Source organism: Amphiprion ocellaris, chromosome 4 (assembly GCF_022539595.1).
Source record: "Amphiprion ocellaris isolate individual 3 ecotype Okinawa chromosome 4, ASM2253959v1, whole genome shotgun sequence".
Taxonomy (NCBI): domain Eukaryota; kingdom Metazoa; phylum Chordata; class Actinopteri; family Pomacentridae; genus Amphiprion; species Amphiprion ocellaris.
Window position 1 is genome coordinate 18,514,444 of NC_072769.1, and position 19,313 is coordinate 18,533,756.

Genomic DNA, 19,313 nt, shown 5'->3' on the forward strand with positions numbered 1-19,313 from the left:
GATATTGATTTAAATGTGCTGAGACCAGGAAAATTAATGATTTATGTGTTAACTGAAAAAACATCAAAAATCTGTTTTATAAATGGTCACTTGGTTTTTTTTGTTTTTTTTTTTACAATGTTCATAAAATCAGAGTATTTGTTACATACTGCTGATTGTGTGATTACTTGGAGTAAATACACAAGATAGTAAATTTGCTAAATACACAAATGCTGCATTCAGTATTATTAACAGATTGTACTAATTTACAGTGCGAGAAAAAAAACAAAAACTACACTACAAATTCTGCAGGGTTTCTATCATAGAATTTTTGCATATTTCTCACAACTAAAAAAACAAGTCTGAGGGATATTCCAATCATCTTTTGTCTGAAATAATAATGAAATAACCATTTATGTTGCTAAAATATTGATATTTTAATAGAATTATTTTTGGTCATTCCACCAATTTCATATTGTGACCAATTTAAAGTCAGATTCATGATTTAATTGATGTAAAACTAAATTAAAATTGAATTAACTTACTGAAATTAGCCTAATAATTACAGGACAAGAATAATTACACCACCTTTATACAATCCCCACCTTGCTCATAAGCAAATATGTATTTATAGACACATAAAAATGTAGTTTGCACCAGAAAAACAAGCTGTTTTAAATTTATGCAGTATTTTGTTTAAAAATCTTGACTACAGTAACTGAAAAATGTCACTGATGAACAAATCTGATATTAAAGTGAATCATTTTAAAGGTGACGCAGAAACACTGGCAGCTGTGAAGATTTTTGAGTTTTATTGATAATCATTTTTAATGTTCAGTGTTCTATACATCAGAATGAATATACCAAAAATAGAGTGCAATGACTTCAACATTATTCCGCTGTGACAGGTAGCTGATAGTACGCAGACATGATAGTACCAGATAGTACAAATACTAAACAGTGGTAGAAGGAGAAGCTGTTTGTTGCAGGCGTTACATGTCCTACTGATGCACAGGAACACCAATTATAGTCAATGACCACATTTAACACTATATACATACAGGATACAGAATGTGTCACTGGAGCTCCATTGAGGTTTATCAGTAGTCATCATGCGTTTTTTAAAGGAGTACTAAACTTATTGTAGAGCCACATTTACACAGTGCACCGAGGTAGCATGCAGGGGACACGGAGAACCAAACAAATCATGATCATCGCATTAAAGATACAAAACATTATTAGAAACCAATGCTGACCAATCGTTTACCTGATATTGTTTGTTTAGGCCCAAACAAGAGGCGGCTGTTATTAGAAATATTTTCACGACAGTTCACCATCATGCATTTTCATGTCTAATAACGACAGAAGAGATGAAAATGGGGATTCAAACTGCACTGGTGAAGCTGGATCCATGAGGAAGAGTGTGTACAGTAGGGAGGACCTAGACAGTGTCGCATACGGTAATAAAGCAAAGAGTTTATCATTGAATCGATAAATAAAACTCATTTTAAATAAACGTATAAATAGCTAACAGTAAGATTTGTTAAAAATAGTATTTAAGATGAAAATAGAACAGACATGGGAGGTAATTTGGAAAGAATAGCTGGTTGTGGTCTTTGTAGCATTTTTTGACGTTAAAAAAAGTATCGATAGCTTTATCTTTTCAGTTTTAAAAGACTGGGAAAAAGATTTTTCCACTTGTAAAATCTTTCTAATCTACCATCAGATGTTGGCATCAGCTGTACTTGTTGATCCATGAATAAAATGATTAGTAGAAATAACAATGATTTTTTAAAAAATACACGAAAACTAAGCTTCCTGCAAGATCAGTTTAGTATCTGTCCTGATTTGGAGCTTTTGGTCATGTGACAATAACTCCATGTTGTCATGGAATCCATTTGAATCTATGAATCTCATCTTTCAGAACCAACATCGAAAAAAAAATCCTTAAAGTTCTTTAAAAAAAAATAAACTTGAACAGCTACAATTCCATAAATAACTGGAAAATCCACCTGCTCATGAAGATTATGTGAAATGATCAAAACGGCCACTAAATGGACCTTACCAGTGCACTGTAATCATTTATGGGTGGCATCCAGGTGTTTTATTAATATTTTTTACCTGCGCAATTAAACAGAATTGAATGAGCTGCTCTATAACCGTATCAGCGGCTGTCTAGGTCCTCCTCATTATGATGCAGGCGACAGTTTAAGGTTTCCATAGCCTCAGCAGGCCGTCCTCGCTGTATGTGGCGATCAGATTCTCATGTGGGTGGTGAGCGATGCCAATTACATCTTTCTCGTGAACCTGTGGGTGCAGAGGAACACAGACGAACCACACATTACCCATCAGCCACCTTGTTTCCTAGTTTCAGGATCGCTTCTTGGCAGCAGCGACACTTCATGCATCAAGTGAGACAAAGAATAACTCGATGAAAAGCACTGGCTGCCCGGTTTTTAATAAGTTGGATAAAAACTGCCTCCCCTCGCAGGCTTTGATAATGGGTGAAGTTTTAGCAGTGGAGCTTACAGTCAGCGTTTTCTCCAGCCTTCCTGTCGTATAGTTGAAGCAGTACAGCACTAAGTCCTCTCCCACACAGTAAATCCACTCCCCGCGGGGTGACAGGGTGCAACACACAAAGTCTGTGCTTTCCTTTCTGTTTGAGCTGAAGGTCTTCACAGTCTGAAGAGAAAAAAGACAAGACGTTACGTTTCTACAAATATACCCAGGTATTATGTGGGTACTAGTGAATCAAAAACACCGATAAAGACTGAGATAAAGAATGCACTTCTATAGTTTTACATTTTAAATATGCTTAGGTAATCACTTTCTTAGCAAAAGTATGGTGAGATATTTAATATATACTGTTATTGCATCGCATTCACTCTGTTTCTCCCTGTGTCCTTTCTCTGAGTGTCCCTGGTCCCAGAGCTGGATGCTTCAGATCTGCGGTTGCTGTCAAACCAACTGGCCTAGTCTCCACCATGTCCACTGTGGGATGCTGCTGCTGACCTTCCTCCAGCCCACTGCTTCCAGCTGCCCATTTCCACCAATCTACTCTGCATCACCCTCACTATACTTGATATGCTCATCTACACACTGCTTGAATTTTACTACCAGCTGTATATGTAGTATATTTAATGCCAGAGCCGTACACCATAACAGTAAACTATGAATCAATTTCAATTTTGGTTTGTACTTGTATGCATCATCTATCTTATCATGCAGATGTTTCCCCCCACATAAAGAGTCGGGTTCTGCTCAAGGTTTCTTCCCATTAAAAGGGAGTTTTTTCTTGCCACTGTCGCCTTAGGGCTTGCTCTGGGGGTTCAGGCACATTGGTTCTGTAAAGCGTCTTGAAACAATTTGAATTGTAATTAAATAAAATTGAATTGAATTGAATTAGTGTAGTTTGGTTTAAATATTGCACATTGTTGGTTTTACCCTTTTTTTCTATATTAAAAAGACATAGTACATTAACTAATGAACTTTAAAGGTGCTGATGGGGCAACTGCTGGCTGTAGCATCAGGATTTCTCTTCTCATATAACTCTTGCAAGAACGAAATGCCCAAATATTCTTTTTAAAGCTGCAACAGTTAGTCAATTCATTGATCAGGAAAGTTAACTGGTCAAGAACACATTAAATACTTCTGAATTGAAGAAGTTAATGGATTTTTTTGTGTGTGAGTCAACTAAAAAAGTGATCTGAATACATTACAGTTTTGGGAAATGATAGCAGGTGTTACAATCTCAAACATTCTATGGACTTTTAGTGGTGATTAACTGTGAATAAATCGATAATGAAAACAATGCAGCCCTGATTCTTTTAACAATCCATACAGCAGAGTCTTCCTTATTAGATTTAAGGTAATGGATGAGATTAGATCAGTTGCGGGTCTCTCACCTGGCCGTGCATGCTCAGGACCACCACTGTGTTTGAGTGGTTACAAACCACAAAGTGCTCTGGGTTTTGGGGCAGAGGGAGCACATTATTGACGGGGACATCTGATGTCCTTGACAGAGACTTGAAGGTGTGGATGCACTCGCAGGATTTTGTGTTCCAAATCTAAAAAAAAGAGCACAGCGATAGTTCCACATTTCTGTACACTGTAGCACTTTCCCTGTAGAACAACACAGACGCAGCACAGGCCTGAACTGCTGTGTAGTGTGTGGCTTCGCATTATTAACGGTAATTGTACCTTGACTGTGCCGTCGGATGAGGCGCTGATAATGTGGCATCCGTCTTGAGTGAAAGACGCATCATTTACAAATGATGAGTGGCCATTTAACTCCTTTAGTGTCTTGCCTGACCTCAGTTCATGGATTCTGAAAATGAAAGCGTTGAGCAATTTACTGACATTACAAATGCTGAAATCCAGTCGACTCATTCTTACAAGATGTTTTCTTTTTTCTTTCTTTCTGGGGAGCTGAGAAAACGTGCTGCTCGGCTGGCTGGCGTTGTGATATTTTTAGCTCCTGTGAGTGACTGGGTGCAGATTAGCTTCACCGTGACAAAACGCCCTAATGCTCGCTGATTCGCCTCGTCTGCGAGAGGATGATTTACCGTTTGTGAACATTTCTCCGAGCTTGTGGAAGTGCAAGCGGAGGAACACGTTGCAGCTTTGTGCCTGAGCACATGGCGTCTCAGCTACACCCACACAGCACATGTGCCTCCAACACAGTGGAGAGGCTCAGCTCACACCCCCCAGGAGTCAGAAATAATACTCAAGTCATCATCTGTGAAGGGGATTCAGTACGCATGAGGGAGGAAGTGAAACTCAGACATTCTTCTACTTTGCAGGCAGTGAGGAGCACTAAGTAGCTGAAAAACACGTGACATCGGGCGCTGACTGTTTATATGTGTTGCAGAGCTTTTGCACATGTTTACAAAAGGAATCCTGACTAAAAAATACAACAAATAAAATGTAATGCATGAATTTTTAAAAGAAATCAAGCAAAAATGCCATCTTTATTTGTTCATTTGCATTTTTGCTGATAAAAACTCATTAGAAACAATCGTGAGCCTCTAACAAATAAATCAGATGTGCCTTTACAGAGCATTATCCCTATCATTGTGTGCATTATATCCTATTGTTACATCATTGTACCCTAAATTTACCCAATTAATATATATATATATATATTTTTTTTTTTTATCAAAAACTAAAAATGGCCTAAAAATAACCCCCTGTATACTAATTTGAGCAAATGTTTTTAAATTGCATTCACATTAGCTATATTCACTGTTGGTATTACTATAAGTCAGATTTTTTTAGGTGCAGTTATTTACATTATTCTCTGCAGTAAAACCACTGCATCAAATTAATACAATAATTCTCCATTACATGGATTTTGTCTTTTCTTTCTCAACTGCAGCACCTCAGTCGGTTCACATATGAGTCAAAACGTGCTCAATCAGACAGCTGAGGAACCCAAAAAAAAAGGTTAAAGATATTGACTGCCAACTTTATAAATATAACAAAACTTTTAAGGGAGTTTGTTTGTTGTTGTTTTCTATCTACTTTCCCGCATTTTGCTAATCCACTGTGGGATGTATAAAGAGCTCGCTGCCTTCCTTCGGCTGAACTGACGCCCATGTGGGAAGCTTCAAAACTTTTGTGAATCATGCGTGAGGTCAGTCAGATCTCTTGCCTTCCTCCCACAGCAGACAAGACAACTTTTGCCACAGCAGCACTTGTGAAATCGAACAGGTCTCCCGCTGCGTGTTTTTTTTGCTATATCTGTAGATATATTCTTATTGAAAATTTTGTTCAGGAAAGTTGAAAGCAGATTGATTATATCTATTCCAATTCACTTGTTTATCACAAACAACTTTATATGTCAGTTTCATTTTTCTCTCCTTTGTTTACCGTCTAACTCAATGTAATTTTAACCCTTTGTGTAACTGTCTAAATGTCAAGGTAGGAGTAAAGTTACTATAATAATTAAAGCTGCCAGCAGCGTTGGTTGGGTCCTCGCATCCTTGCTGCTCAGCGAATCCAAGCATGTCTACCAGGTGTGATTTCGGCCTTGTTGATGGTGAACTATCAAAACTGTCCAATAGGTGGCGCTATCACTGTGAATGTATATCGGCCTATGTATGTTATCAGGGCTGGAGTCTGATCACACATGTAAAGTTTCAGGCAGATTGGAGCATGTTCAGGCTAGTTGTACCGTGTTTTCTGTGTCATGGTGAAACGTCGAAATTCCAGGGCCGCCATTTCCACGCCCTCAGACATTTTGCTAACTTTTCATCACCCATGCCTGCAGTACCTCCTGGCCAAGTTTCACCTCTGTCGGGGTTACCCTGTTTGAGTTTATAGCTTTTGAAAATGTGCAAAAATTGGTCCAAAATCATCTAAAATATGAAACGTAAGTAAAAATGGCCGACTTCCTGTTGGGTTTTGGGTATTTGTGCCGGAGGCTTTTTTGTGCGTCCTGATGTGTTACAGATGTGTACCAAATTTCATAGCTGTAGGTGAAATGCAGTTCGGGGGCTGAATTTTCATAATATTGCAGGGGGCCACATACGTGTGCATTTCCTTTATAATACAGAATTTTTTCCACATGTCACCCATGCATTACAACAGGTTCCTTCCACCGTTGGTGCTTGGATCCTAAATATCAGCCAGCTGTAGCGATTTCACCTACGCAGAGTAATTTTATATTAATCCTCTCAGTAGGATGACACAGAGCCTCACACCTGCACAACATAAATACACATGCAGATGCTCTGGTTCTATTTTGGGAAACCTGCAGCTGCGCTTTACACAGAAAACACGGCACTATCGTATCCCACCTGATGGTCTGGTCAAAGGAAGCGCTGAGGATCTGGCTGCTGTCCTTGGAGAAGCTCAGACAAGTCACGCCTTTGCTGTGAGCGTGCTCAAACCTGCGCAGGCACAAGCCACTCTGGATCTTCCACACCTTCAACACCATCACACACACACACACACACACACACATTTCAGAAGCATTATTAGCTCATCTGATGACATCGTTTTCCAACACTGCTGTAAAATCTCTTCTGCTTCCATACAGTGGTAACAAGGTGTAACATTTAACTGATATTGCTTGTTTATACTGATAAACACACATGAATACTGACCTTTATTTTGCCATTCTGAGCTCCGGTGGCCAGCAGGTCTGCATCCTGACTGAAGCACATACACAGCACAGCGTCATCCATCATCATGAAGCTGTCCTGGGCCTGATACTTTAACTCCTAACACAAAACAGGAAAAATAACGAAATAAACCACATTTTTTAGTTGGCTGTTTGAACAGATAAGGTCAAATTATGGTTCAAACAATAAATATAGACCAAAAAAAAGAATGGAAAATATAAAACATGTAATATAATACATACAAAATCTCACTATTTCTTGTGTCATGATTTGAAAAATCTATATTTACCTTGCTAATTTTTCCAGTGTAGAAGTTCCAGACCTCAATGAACCCGTCCACTGACCCGGTCACCAAATACTTTCCATCAGGTGAGAAACGGGCACATTCCACATGTGACCGTCGTCCAAACTGTAGATTCAAACCACACATGCAAAGTGCTTATCAACACTTTCAGACAACTCGTTTTTCCTGTTTGATTTGCGGTCTGTGCACGCAGAAATAAAACACAAATTAATATCGGGTGACCTCAGGGAGACATAAAGTTCTCCGTCGGTCTGCTGCTGCGTGGGCTGACCGTTCTCACTCATCACCTCAGGCGGCTCCATCTGGATGCAAGGGATGAGAGCGCAGCCAGAGACTAGAGGAGGCGCCTTCAGGTGAATAAACTAATTAGTTTGGGGTGTGTTTGTGTGTGTGTGTGTGTGTGTGTGTGTGTGTGTGTGTGAGTGTGTGTGTGTGTTGGGCAAGAAAAGGAAAAAGTACAGCACATGAAGAAAACAAGTTCTTCTTTGCTGTCAGTGCACTATATTCAAAATGTAATCTTTGTCCAAACACATGAAGACGGTAGAATAAATGGTTCTACACTACCGTTCAAAAGTTTGGGATCACTTAGAAAAGCAGTTTTTTCAATGAAGATAACATTAAATTAATCATAAATACAGTCTAGACATTGTTAATGTGGTAAATGACTATTCTAGCTGGAAACAGCTGATTTTTAATGGAATATCTCCATAGAGGTACAGAGGAACATTTCCAGCAACCATCACTCCTGTGTTCTAATAGTACATTGTGTTAGCTGATGGTGTTGAAAGGCTAATTGATGATTAGAAAACCTTTGTGCAGTTATGTTAGCATATGAATAAAAGTGTGAGTTTTCATGGAAAACATGAAATTGCCTGGGTGAGACCAAACCTTTGAACAGTAGTGTATATTAGTCACAACTTGCGTACCTTGATGTGGCGGTACAGCTGCGTTGGAAAGCTCTCTTTCTCCACTTGTCTCCCCTTGTTGTTGTTAGATGTTTCTATGGCCATGTCAGGGGAGAGATGTCCTGGATACTGCTGCAGTCTCAACGACTGGAACACAGATGAAAAACAGCCAACAGAAAGGTAAAGTTGGAGACGCTGTTCTCCTGTGTCGAAGTAAAAGTTTAAACAAAATCAAAAATACTACGAAATGCCAACTTGGGCTGTTAAAATGATCTTCTAAACTGATTATCCATTGCGGCTTTGTTGTTCCTGACAGCAAAAGTAAAGTTTCGCAGCAAGAAAATTGTGTATTGTGGCTCTTAGAAAGCAAGGAAAGCGATTGTAACAAGTTTTTCCAAGTCAAACTTTGAGTAACAGCCATATTATTTAGAGTGCCACACTGGATTAGACAGGTTTTGGCAAACAAGACAACACTTTTAGTACCTTAAAATGTTAATATACCAAAAAAATAGGAAAATGCAAAAGACTATCATGCAAGAGAACCAATCAGTTACATGGAAATTTAGCATCTTTCACTTACCTCATATTTAAAGAGAATATTTAATTTTATTTTTTTGAGTTTTGGGCTTTTTTTCTCTTGGGCTCCAGTCAATGATGCTTACCTGCAGTCATTAAAACTTTAAAACCCCTGAAAACTAGCTTCAATTGTTAGTGTTTCTTTGTAACATTAAGTATTTATCACTAAATGTGTGGCATTCACAGCAACCACTTTTCATTAGTTGAAGATCATCTTCATCAGCACTGTGTTGGTGTGATTTTGTGACCGTAATCAATAACAGAGCAAACAACCTGCGACTGTCATCATGTTTTTGTCTCAAATTGCTAAACTCTGACATACTGATGCATAAAATTCTCTATGATTTAACCAAAACTGTTCAAACTTTAAAGAATATTGTGTTATCTGTGTCGCTCAGAGTTAGAGGCTGGCTGAAAAAAAAGTGTTTTCAGGACCTTTAAGAAACACTAATTAAGGTTTTTCATGACAGAAAAAAGACCGACTAGGGAGATCGTTGGGTATCTTAGCAGCTAGGTATATCGATTAAATGGTTTCCTCCTCCGTGTAATCAGAGTGAGTAGTGAGAAGGATATTGATCAGTTTACTCACCCCGACTTGTTCCAGGAGCCCCATGAGGCGAGAAGGAGGCACCACGCTGACCTCCCTCACCAGAGCCTCGGCTATGGCTCGGCGGCGTTTCTCCTTGCTGCTGCCTTTAGGATACGCCTGCAAGTAGAACAAAAGGATGTCGCCACCTAAAGCAGGGGTGTCAAACATGCGGCCCCCAGGCCAAAACCGGCCCTCCAGAGGGTCCAATCCGGCTCGCAGGACGACTTTGTAAAATGTAAAAATTACAGAGAAGACATTAACTGCAGATTGTAAATTTGCACAACTATACATTTAAAATAAGTTCTAGACCCTGACAAGTTGTTCTGATCATGAAGTACAATACTACGTTGTTTATTGTTCTTTTGTCATTTTGTGTCTCATTTTTGTAATATTTGTCTTGTTTTTTGGGGGTTTTTTTGTCTTATTTTGTCTGACTTTTGTCGTTTGTCTCATGTTTTTGTCGTTTTGTTTCTCGTTTTTGTTGTTTTGTGTTTCCATTTGTCTCGTTTGTGCTTTTTGTCTTATTTATGTCATTTTGTGCTTTGCTTTAGTCATTGTTTTGTGCATCGTTTGTGTCATTCTGTTTTTTCATTTTAGTCGTTTGTCCATTTTTTTAGTCGCTTTGTAACTTTTTTTATCTAATTTTGTCTCTTTTTTGTTTAGTTTTGTGTCATTTGTCTCATTTTTTGTCATTTTGTGTCTCGTTTTTTGTCATTTAGTGTCTCACTTTTGTAATATTTTGTCTTGTTTTTGTTGTTTTGTCTTATTTTGTTGGACTTTTGTCGTTTGTCTCATTTTTTTGTTGTTTTGTTTCTCGTTTTCGTTGCTTTGTGTTTGCTTTTTGCCTCACTTGTGTTTTTGTCTTTCATTTTGTTTTGCATTATTCGTTGTCTTGTATATCATTTGTGCCATTTTGTGTTTTTTTTCTCACTTAGTTGTTTGTCTGCTTTTTGTAATTTTTGCTCTTGTTTGTGTTAACTGTGTAATTTTTTGTCTCATTTTTGTTGTTTGTCCATTTTTTAGTTGCTTTGTAACTTTTTTGTCCAATTTTTTGTCTCTTGTTTTGTTTCGTGTTTTGTCTCATTTTTTGTCATTTTATGTCCATTTTTTTTACATTTTGTGTCTCGTTTTTGGAATATTTTTTCTAGTTTTTATTGATTTTTGTCTTTTTTTGGCTGACTCTTGTCATTTTGATCATGAAGTAAAATACTATATCATTCAGTTCCAGATATGTGTGGTTAAATGTTTTGTGCTTTTTTGTAGACACTCTGTGATCCGTAAGTTGTAATGTGTAAATGATAAACTGAGCCGTAATGTTGTTGAAATCAAACTTATTTTTCTTAAAAAATTTCAGGTTGCTCATGATGTTTTGTAGAAAGATAATTCCTTGAATGTGAACATTTTCAGAATGTTCTTTTTTACACTAAAACAAAGTAAAAACTTAGAGTTGTGGTTATTTATAGGGTATTCTGCTGTGATTTTACTGGTGTGGCCCACTTGAGATGAAATTGGGCTGAATGTGGCCCCTGAACTAAGATGAGTTTGACACTCCTGCTCCAAAGCACTCTCTGATGCAGCTATTCCAACGTACAAATGTTCGTTTTCGTACCTCACGAGGGTCAAAGTAGGAGCATGTCAGCAGGTTCTCCAGATGGCTGAACCTCTCCGGCTGCGTCTGCTTCAGCATGATCATGGGGTCAGTTTGTCTGAGGAGAGAACGAGCTGCGCCCACCTCACGCATCTCAATGAGCTCCATCACAACCTGTTGAAGGGATCAGAGCTGATTGGAGGCCGCCGATAAAAAAGAAATCAAGCTGAGGGAAGAAACACAAAAGAAGCTCACCTGCTCATAAAGGTCAATGAGCGTGTTGTCGGGCAACTTGAGGGACTCGATGGCCAACAGCACGGAGTCCCAGTGGCCCCTGTTTATATCTGCGATGAAGCTGTCGATGCTCTCCACCGTGTTGAGCGAGACGGTGGTTTCCTCTTGTAAGGTGGTCAGCGTTCGGTAGAGGTTGTTCTCCTTCAGGTACTGCATTATCAGGCGGATCACACTACAGAGACGAGGGGCGACTGTTAACCACAAGCTCATTAAAAATGACAGAAAAACTGTTTTATTTGCAGATTGTCTGACTCAACCACAAAACAATAGGCTTATATGTGAGAAATCCAAGTAAAAACAAGACAAGGGCAGTCATTCTGCCTCATGTTGACCCATTTCAGAGCCACCTGCTGGACATAATTCTGTTGCATCCGATCCTCCCCCTCTACTGCCACTCCATCAGCATATTCCTGCAGGACTTTCATTGTTTTTTCACGTGGGCTTCTGAGGCAGATACATGCACCAGTGGCACCTGCTGGCCAGATTGGCTTCACCCACTGATGCTGTGAGCCAGTTCTTCCGCTCGCTTTACTATCATTTTTACCTCCCACTATAAGAAACCCACCGAAAGATGAGTTTGGCACAGACGTATATGCCCCCACGTTTACCCACAGGAGGACTAAATAAGCAGCCAATACAACAAAAAAAAAGCAGCACACCCACATCCTCAGCAAGGGGTGGAGAGAATATCAGATCAACAGGCACATGTGGGTAGAGCAGCCACTATGTACACTGACTGCAAAACAGCCTCTTCTTGCGCAGAGTAATCACATTGAATGTCTCAATTTAACCATTTCTGCATTAAGAAAATTGAGCATTTGTGCACGACAATGATAAGAATATAATGAAAGGATATCTGTGATTGGATGAGAGGTTCCACAAACGCCACATGGGTGCACTGACAATAAATAACAGCGTCACATGAGGACGGAGAATTATTAGCAAAGTTGATTTCTGCAAATAAAAAACATTTAGAAACATGCGGCAAAAATACAAATCCAGGAGACACAATCTTCCAACTTAATGCGTATCAGAACCACGCACTTGTGATAATTCAGAAAATCTGCAGTTTTCTTTTAGTTACGGTCAAACAAGTGGTCAATTAGTATCCTTATTTCGCTTCTTCATTACCAAACCATCACAGACAAGTTGACGTTTACGCACGAACAAATGGAAACAGAGCGCGCACTTACTCGGAGGGCTCCATGTCCACAGCCATGCTGATGTTGTCTCCTGCTGCTGCCGCACCGGACTGACGGTGGTTCTGCTCGGCTCGGGCTCGGCGCTCGCTAGAGCCACGTGAAAGCCGTGTGCCCGGGACCACCCACTACACGTGCTTTTTCTTGTGTCTCGCATTTTTTACCCCCCCCTCTCCTTTCTTGCGGCGGCAGCAGTCCCAAACCTTGTGACTGCCACACCAAGTCTGGGAGCCGCACCTCCCTGACGCAAGCCGATGCACACAAGAAAGGCGTTTCTGGGCACGTTGTGCGCAGGAGACGCGGCTCCGAGATGCTGCAGCGGCCACAACAGCAGCATCAGCACCACCGACAGAACCTCGTGGCTCAGAGCGTGCTCCCCATCTTTTTTTAATTTTTTTTTTTTTTTGGAAACCACTGTTCAGCACCCAAAACAAATCGTCCTCTAACGGAGAATCAGCTCATCAATATGCAGATCCAGAGCTGGGTGCGTCTCTTCCTCCGCACACAGCATCATTAACAGTGAAGCCTGTCTTTCCCTCTAATTACACACTGCGGGGGTTTGATGCTGTAGTGGGTCGTGAGTGTTAATCAGCATCGATGTTTGCCACTTCATGCAGGGCGTTTGTTTAATCCGTCTGCTTCTGTTTGCGCCCACATCTGCAAACAAACCTGTTGGCGAGCATGAGCTTCGTTAATCCAAATTACAGTGTTTACCGGCCTCTTATTCTGCAGGCCTCTCAAGGTGAGCGTGAGAGGCCTGATCGTCAAAACCAAACGTGGATCCCAAAACACACCCACAAAAATACCCACCTGGATATTTAAATTTTGATGGATAATTACAAGGCAAGAAAGATCGAAGAGAAAATGAAACAAACCACAGAACCTGCAGTAGCATTTACAACAGGTCAGATATGAGGCAGATTGACAGGTGATGTACTAAAGTATCTACCTGCAGATGTTCACAGATCACGGAGCAGCAGTAAAGCATAAAAGGAAGATAGATATGACCCCACTATAGGCTGTAGCACCTTAAAAAAATCATCTTAAGTTATCTTAATATTTCAGGTTGATGCAAAAACACACGTGATAATGAAACCAAATTAAATTAGAGACAGTTATCCTTTCACTATTCCTAAGAAATGACGAAAGCCACACGCAAAATACCGGACTGAAAGGATTTTGCTCCTGAATGCATCATTTTACCTCTACAATAGAGCTGTGATGGCCGAGTGGTTAAGGCGTTGGATTCGAAATCCAATGGGGTTTCCCCGCGCAGGTTCAAATCCTGCTCACAGCGTCGATTTCTTCAGCTTTGTTCATCCTCATCACTATAGATGGGATATTGCTCACATGGTAATTTCTTAGCAAACGCGCGAACTATCAGAAAAAAAACAAAACACTGAGTCACACATCCAGGTATGACTTAAATAAAGAGAATAAAATGCAAAATTCGTCATCAGGGCTTTTTATGAAGGCTAAAAATGGACTACTCTCACAATGTTTGACTTAATAGGATATGACTTTATCCTTAACGATTAAATTAACGTCGTGTTATTAGGTATCTTTTATCGTCACGTGATTTCCCGCGAGATTAGGAGGAGGTGGCTTCTGCAGAACAGGTGGGTTCATTAATCACGGGACCACGCCATTACAGCTCCAGAGGCAGCATTTTTTGCACCGTGATTAATATGTTCCCTTGAAGCTTTTCCCGAGCAGGTAAAGTGTTCGAAGAAGTTCAGATGTTAACTCGCTCTCTGTCAAAGAGTGTCCTCGAAAACATGCCAGTGAACAACAACCAGGTGAGTGCAATGGAGGAAAATGAACCCCAGAGTCCTGAGTCAGTCCAGAATTGGAGGACGTTTGGGCTTCAGAATTTTTGAAAAATGAACCTTCTCTTTACAGTCTTCTGCTACATATTTATCAATAATAGGTGATAAACTATCAAAGGCTTGATTGGCTCAGCTTACACATCAATGGTACCATTTTTATTCCATGTTTTATTTGTTGTTTGCTAACCCTACTCTAATCACAGTAACAGGGTTGCTAATCCATGCTAATGTTAGCTTTTTCTCAGCAGTAGAAGCTAGATATTTAGCTGTTACTGCTGACCAAGAGGACAAACTGACTGATGGAAAACAGTCAAGAAAAAAGTTTTTAAAAATATCTTGTTCTGATAACATACATAACAGGGTTGCATGGGATAGAGTGAGACATTCAATCAAGGCTGACAATGTTATGAAAAAATGAAAAATAGAAGACAGTTTTCTTTTAGAAAACTGCTTGATGATGTTAATTCCAGCGTTTCATGTGATTCACTGTTTTCTTTTTCTGCCAGCTAAGAAGGTTATGCTAACAGGACTTTGTAGGACACACGTTCCATGCATAATACTTATTATTTAATATATTATGTTGATTAATAGAAATGTTCCCACATTTACAAGAGATATCAATAAAAAAATAATACCCAAAAAATGGAGATTTAAATTTCATTTTAGCCACTTTATTTGAGATTCAATTTGGTCATCAGGGGGGTGGGACAAGAGAAAAATGGCATTTTAGGGGGAACTCCAGACTTATTTGGTGTTTTAAATATTTTCAAACATTCTTTTCTCCTATTTTTTTTTTTTTTTTAAAGATTTTTTTTAGAACTGCATGTTTTAGTATTTTGTACATGGATTATTTGAAATTTGATCAAATGCCCTCCAATTCTGGAATGACCCTCCTAATGCTCTTACCTCACACCTCACCTGTAGGATTTAGTCTTTGATGTTTCCAGTTGTTTGACATCCAGCTGAAATGCTACTCCCTTCAAGGACTGTCTGTATTGAGCTTTTTTCCCCCTCTGCTGTGTTCCTCCAGACAGGACAGAGTGCCGCTACCAGGTTGGCCTCTCTGCCTGTGGTTCGATCAGCTTGTGCCAAACTGTCAGTCTTGTACGTTGACACTAAATGCAGCCATCCCAGCCTGAAGTCAGCGTGTGACCTGTTGGAGAGCAGCGTGACAGCTTTGGGAACAGCGGCCTGTAACAGAGTTTCACCTGTCGTCGTTAAACTGGAGCCCCAGAGTGAGTAATGTAAGCATTGTGGTTTGTGTGGCTGAAGGCTATCGGTCTATAAAATGTCTGAAAATTGTGAGAAACAGCCATGGTCAACAACATCCCAGAGCCCAAAGTGATGCAAATGGCTTGTTCATAATTCAGTTAGAATCCATATAAACGAGAGAATTCTCACATTCGAGAAGTTTATCAGGAAGCATATAAATTTTATTTATTTTTTTTTTTTCAAATGTTCCAGTTCTAATCTTGGTGACATAAAAGTTTTATTAACCCTTAGATGCATGAGTGATTGGACCCTACACTCTTCCAGAAGTGGGTCAAAAATGACCCATATAAGAATCAATGTGGGTTTTTTTTGCCATTTTGTTCATTTTTGTTAAAAATAATAATTTGTATTATTTGTTTGTATTATATTTTTGTCCACACAAGAATAATTTCATGTTTAAAATCTGTTTATTTTTCAGTTTATAACAGATTTTGAACATTTGATGATTGAAAAAGAAGAATATTACACAGAACAGCAATAGAAGAATGTCAACATCTATTTTATTGACATTTTTCCGCTCTTTTCCTCCAGCTGTTGCTGCTCTCCATCACTCCAAGTTTGTGCATTACATCACCTCTTGTATGATATTATCAGTGACGAAGAGCTTGGGGTACTAATACAAATATTACAATTTCTTTAAAAGTATATAAAGTAACTTAAAAATCGAAATGGAATGATACCAAAAACATATTTTTTGAGGAATAGCTGGAAAATGAAATGATAAATACTTTTCATTATAAAGATATTGCATAAAAATTACCTCACCGGGTCGTTTTTGATCCACTTATGCATCTAAGGGTTAAGGTTTCAAAGGCAGGTCCAGCTGTGTAAAGTCCATGTAGTGGAGGACAGAGAGCTGTTTTCAGTGTTTTCATAGTGTTTCGATGCGTCATGCCACCAGCTTTCATTACCAAATGATAAATTACCGGTAGTCCTTGTGAGGTGATGCAGCTTCAGTACACAAATGAATGCATTGATGATTGCATTTAAGTTGCAAGTTTGGCTAAAATAATGCTTCATTTTTTGGCTTCACTGGTGTATTTTATAGTTTCCATTGCAAATGATGTTGCCTGCAAAAGTCTTGACTGGCTGGAGACTTCGTTTCCCATCCTCCTGTCACCTACAGAACAGGTAACCTCTTCTAAAAGCAGCATCAACTGTGCAGTTCCTCTGAAAGACGTTTTTTTAAAAAAAAAAAAAGACATTTCTGCTCTGGATTTATCTCCAGATTGTTGCCACTGCCAAGAACAAAATGCACGAGATCCAGGATGTGGTGAGCATCGCAGCCAATGGCACTAAGGAGGTTGTGCAGCACACAGTCACATGGGTGGTGAGCAGGATGCATCAGGCTGACGATGGAGCGAACCGTTCGCTCATGAAGAGGGCGATCGGAGCAACCAGTGAGGGGCTGGACTCTGCCCTGAGTCTGTCAGAGGCTCTGATGGACCAGCTGCTTCCCCCCACCGAATACGAAACAGGTACAGAGTGTAGTTGAGAGATTCTGGTGGGAAACTGTGCGAAGTCGCATTAAAAAAAAAAACAACCTACATTTGCCTCCATCTATCATTAGAAGAAGCCCATCTGGTGGAGGGGTTTGAAGCTGCCACTCCCAGTGGACGTTACTCTGCTCGATTAGTCTCACTGGCTGCCAGACTGTGCAGGAGGAGCTGCCAGGTAGTAGGATCCAGGTTTCAGTGTGTTCAGGTGTGCTGTGAGTACGGTTCAATACGAGTGTGTGAAGCATTAGACTGATAAAAATCAGAATATCCTATTTTCTGAATTTATTTTATATATATATATATATATATATATGTATATATATATGTGTGTATATATATATATATATATATATATATATATATATATATATATATATATATATATATATATATATATATATATATATACACACACACACACACACACTCACACACACACACACACCCATACACTATCGTTCAAAAGTTTGGGGTCACCCAGACAATTTCGCATTTTCCATGAAAACTCACACTTTTATTCATGTGCTAACATGACTGCACAAGGGTTTTCTAGTCATCAATTAGCCTTTCAACACCATTAGCTAACACAATGTAGCATGAGAACACAGGAGTGATGGTTGCTGGAAATGTTCCTCTGTATGGTAGTGTGTATGTATATTTCTAAAATGAGATGCAATTAGTGACAATTACCAGAAAAAGAAATACTGGCTCTGCGATTTTTCACAAATTTGTTTATGTGAGATATCCTCTATAATTGCAGCCATTTTCACAGCAACAAGGTTGAATGAATGTGCTCTCTGAGTCTAGGAGTACTATCGAGCTGTCAGAATATATCTATCTATCTATCTATCTATCTATCTATCTATCTATCTATCTGGCCAAGTTAATTTTTTTGCACATTTAAATATCCTTCATTAAACAAAAAAAGTTTTTAAAAAAAGATTTAATGTAAGACTATAATATGTATTTTAATAATGGAAAATTACAGTACTTTTTATGATTATATTCTGACATTGTAGCATGTATTTTATTTTCTATAATATAGTATTTAATAAATTTATTGAGTGACATACTGCCAGTTTGTATTTGCGGTATGTTTCTGTATTTAGTTTTCTGTATTTGATGCTTTTTTTTCCTGTCTAAAAACTGCACCCGTGCTGTAAATGTTAGTTTTCTTATATACTTTTCTTGTGTTTTGTCTGTTTGGATGTTTTTTTCCCCTAAGCTGCAGTATTTGAGCTGTCATGTTAAAAAGCTATGGGATGTTTTTTTTGTTGTTGTTGTTGTTGTTTTTAGTTTAAATCAATGACATATTTTGTTTTGAATCAGTTATAAGGCTGGTCACATAATCTACATTTTTCACAGCATACATTTTGACTTGTCAGAGCAGGAAAACCACAAGTATAATTAAAGTGTCAAAGATAATGAGGCAGCTAAATGGATTTTAACTTTGAATTTTATTACTTACACCTACACTACTTTTCTGCAGGGATCTGTCAAAGCGTCGGACTCGGAACGTGACAAAAACCAATTACACTGTTTCTGTCCCTTCACACCTTGTTGAACTTATTTCCAATTGAAAACAAAATGCCATTTTTGCTAAATGGACCCTTCTGTCTTGTGTACAGGTTACGGAGACTTTATCCAGATCTTCAGCTCTGGTTCAGGACCTTCAGGCCAGCTTGGTGACCATAGTCTGGATACTCCAAGGCCTGCCTCAGTACCTGCAGCATCAGGCTGTGTCTGTGTTTTTCTTTATCTCTCAGATGTATAACGTCACCTGCCCACCGTTGCAACAGAAGCAGTCCAATAAAGCCAGAAATGGTCTCAGCGCTGCCGAGGCCTCTTCCCTTCAAAAGGATGTGGACCAGGTTCGCCAGCAGCTTGGACCAACCTGCCGAATGAGGCCTACCAAGAGGTCCGTCTTTGAAAGCGGGTGTAACGTTAAGGGGTGTGTGCGTCGCTGATATGTGTCTTTGATATATATGGATTTGTGTGCTACATTTCTGCATCAGTTTTGTAAAACTAAATAAAAGTGAAGATTCATTAGCTTCTTTTGGATCAAGCAGCTGCTCAGTAAATAATCAGTTTACTCAGCTTAAAACCAGTCAAGATGTCACTGAAATATGTTGAATAAAAGATGAGTAGCAAT

At 39.1% G+C, this 19,313-nt stretch overlaps 2 protein-coding genes and 1 non-coding gene across 8 annotated transcripts; 2 read left to right on the forward strand and 1 right to left on the reverse strand.

Moving 5' to 3' along the window:
* Nucleotides 1–769: 769 nt before the first annotated feature.
* smu1b (SMU1 DNA replication regulator and spliceosomal factor b) lies at nucleotides 770–13,862 on the reverse strand. Of its 2 annotated transcripts, none has more exons than XM_055009553.1 (12): nucleotides 13,765–13,862; nucleotides 11,324–11,534; nucleotides 11,090–11,242; nucleotides 9,481–9,597; nucleotides 8,337–8,462; nucleotides 7,396–7,515; nucleotides 7,089–7,205; nucleotides 6,780–6,907; nucleotides 4,180–4,306; nucleotides 3,885–4,046; nucleotides 2,509–2,661; nucleotides 770–2,286 (listed from the first exon to the last, which is right to left on the reverse strand). In XM_055009553.1, exons 2-12 carry the CDS (start codon nucleotides 11,516–11,518, stop codon nucleotides 2,188–2,190), a joined length of 1,497 nt encoding a protein of 498 aa, XP_054865528.1. In that variant the 5' UTR covers nucleotides 11,519–11,534; nucleotides 13,765–13,862; the 3' UTR covers nucleotides 770–2,187. The 2 variants fall into 2 exon arrangements, with proteins under 2 accessions (XP_054865528.1, XP_023142583.1); XM_023286815.3 differs by lacking the exon at nucleotides 13,765–13,862 and adding an exon at nucleotides 12,556–12,885.
* trnas-cga (transfer RNA serine (anticodon CGA)) lies at nucleotides 13,777–13,858 on the forward strand. The gene has a single exon. It is a non-coding gene; the product is annotated as a tRNA-Ser (tRNA).
* Nucleotides 13,863–14,185: 323 nt separating the features above from the next.
* LOC111579522 (perilipin-2-like) lies at nucleotides 14,186–19,215 on the forward strand. 5 transcript variants are annotated; one of them, XM_055010266.1, is made up of 6 exons: nucleotides 14,186–14,360; nucleotides 15,421–15,625; nucleotides 16,711–16,793; nucleotides 16,864–17,140; nucleotides 17,233–17,366; nucleotides 18,790–19,215. In XM_055010266.1, exons 1-6 carry the CDS (start codon nucleotides 14,301–14,303, stop codon nucleotides 19,126–19,128), a joined length of 1,098 nt encoding a protein of 365 aa, XP_054866241.1. In that variant the 5' UTR covers nucleotides 14,186–14,300; the 3' UTR covers nucleotides 19,129–19,215. The 5 variants fall into 5 exon arrangements, with proteins under 5 accessions (XP_054866241.1, XP_054866243.1, XP_054866242.1 ...); XM_055010268.1 differs by having other exon boundaries at nucleotides 17,233–17,336; XM_055010267.1 differs by having other exon boundaries at nucleotides 17,236–17,366.
* The last annotated feature ends 98 nt before the right edge of the window (nucleotides 19,216–19,313 follow it).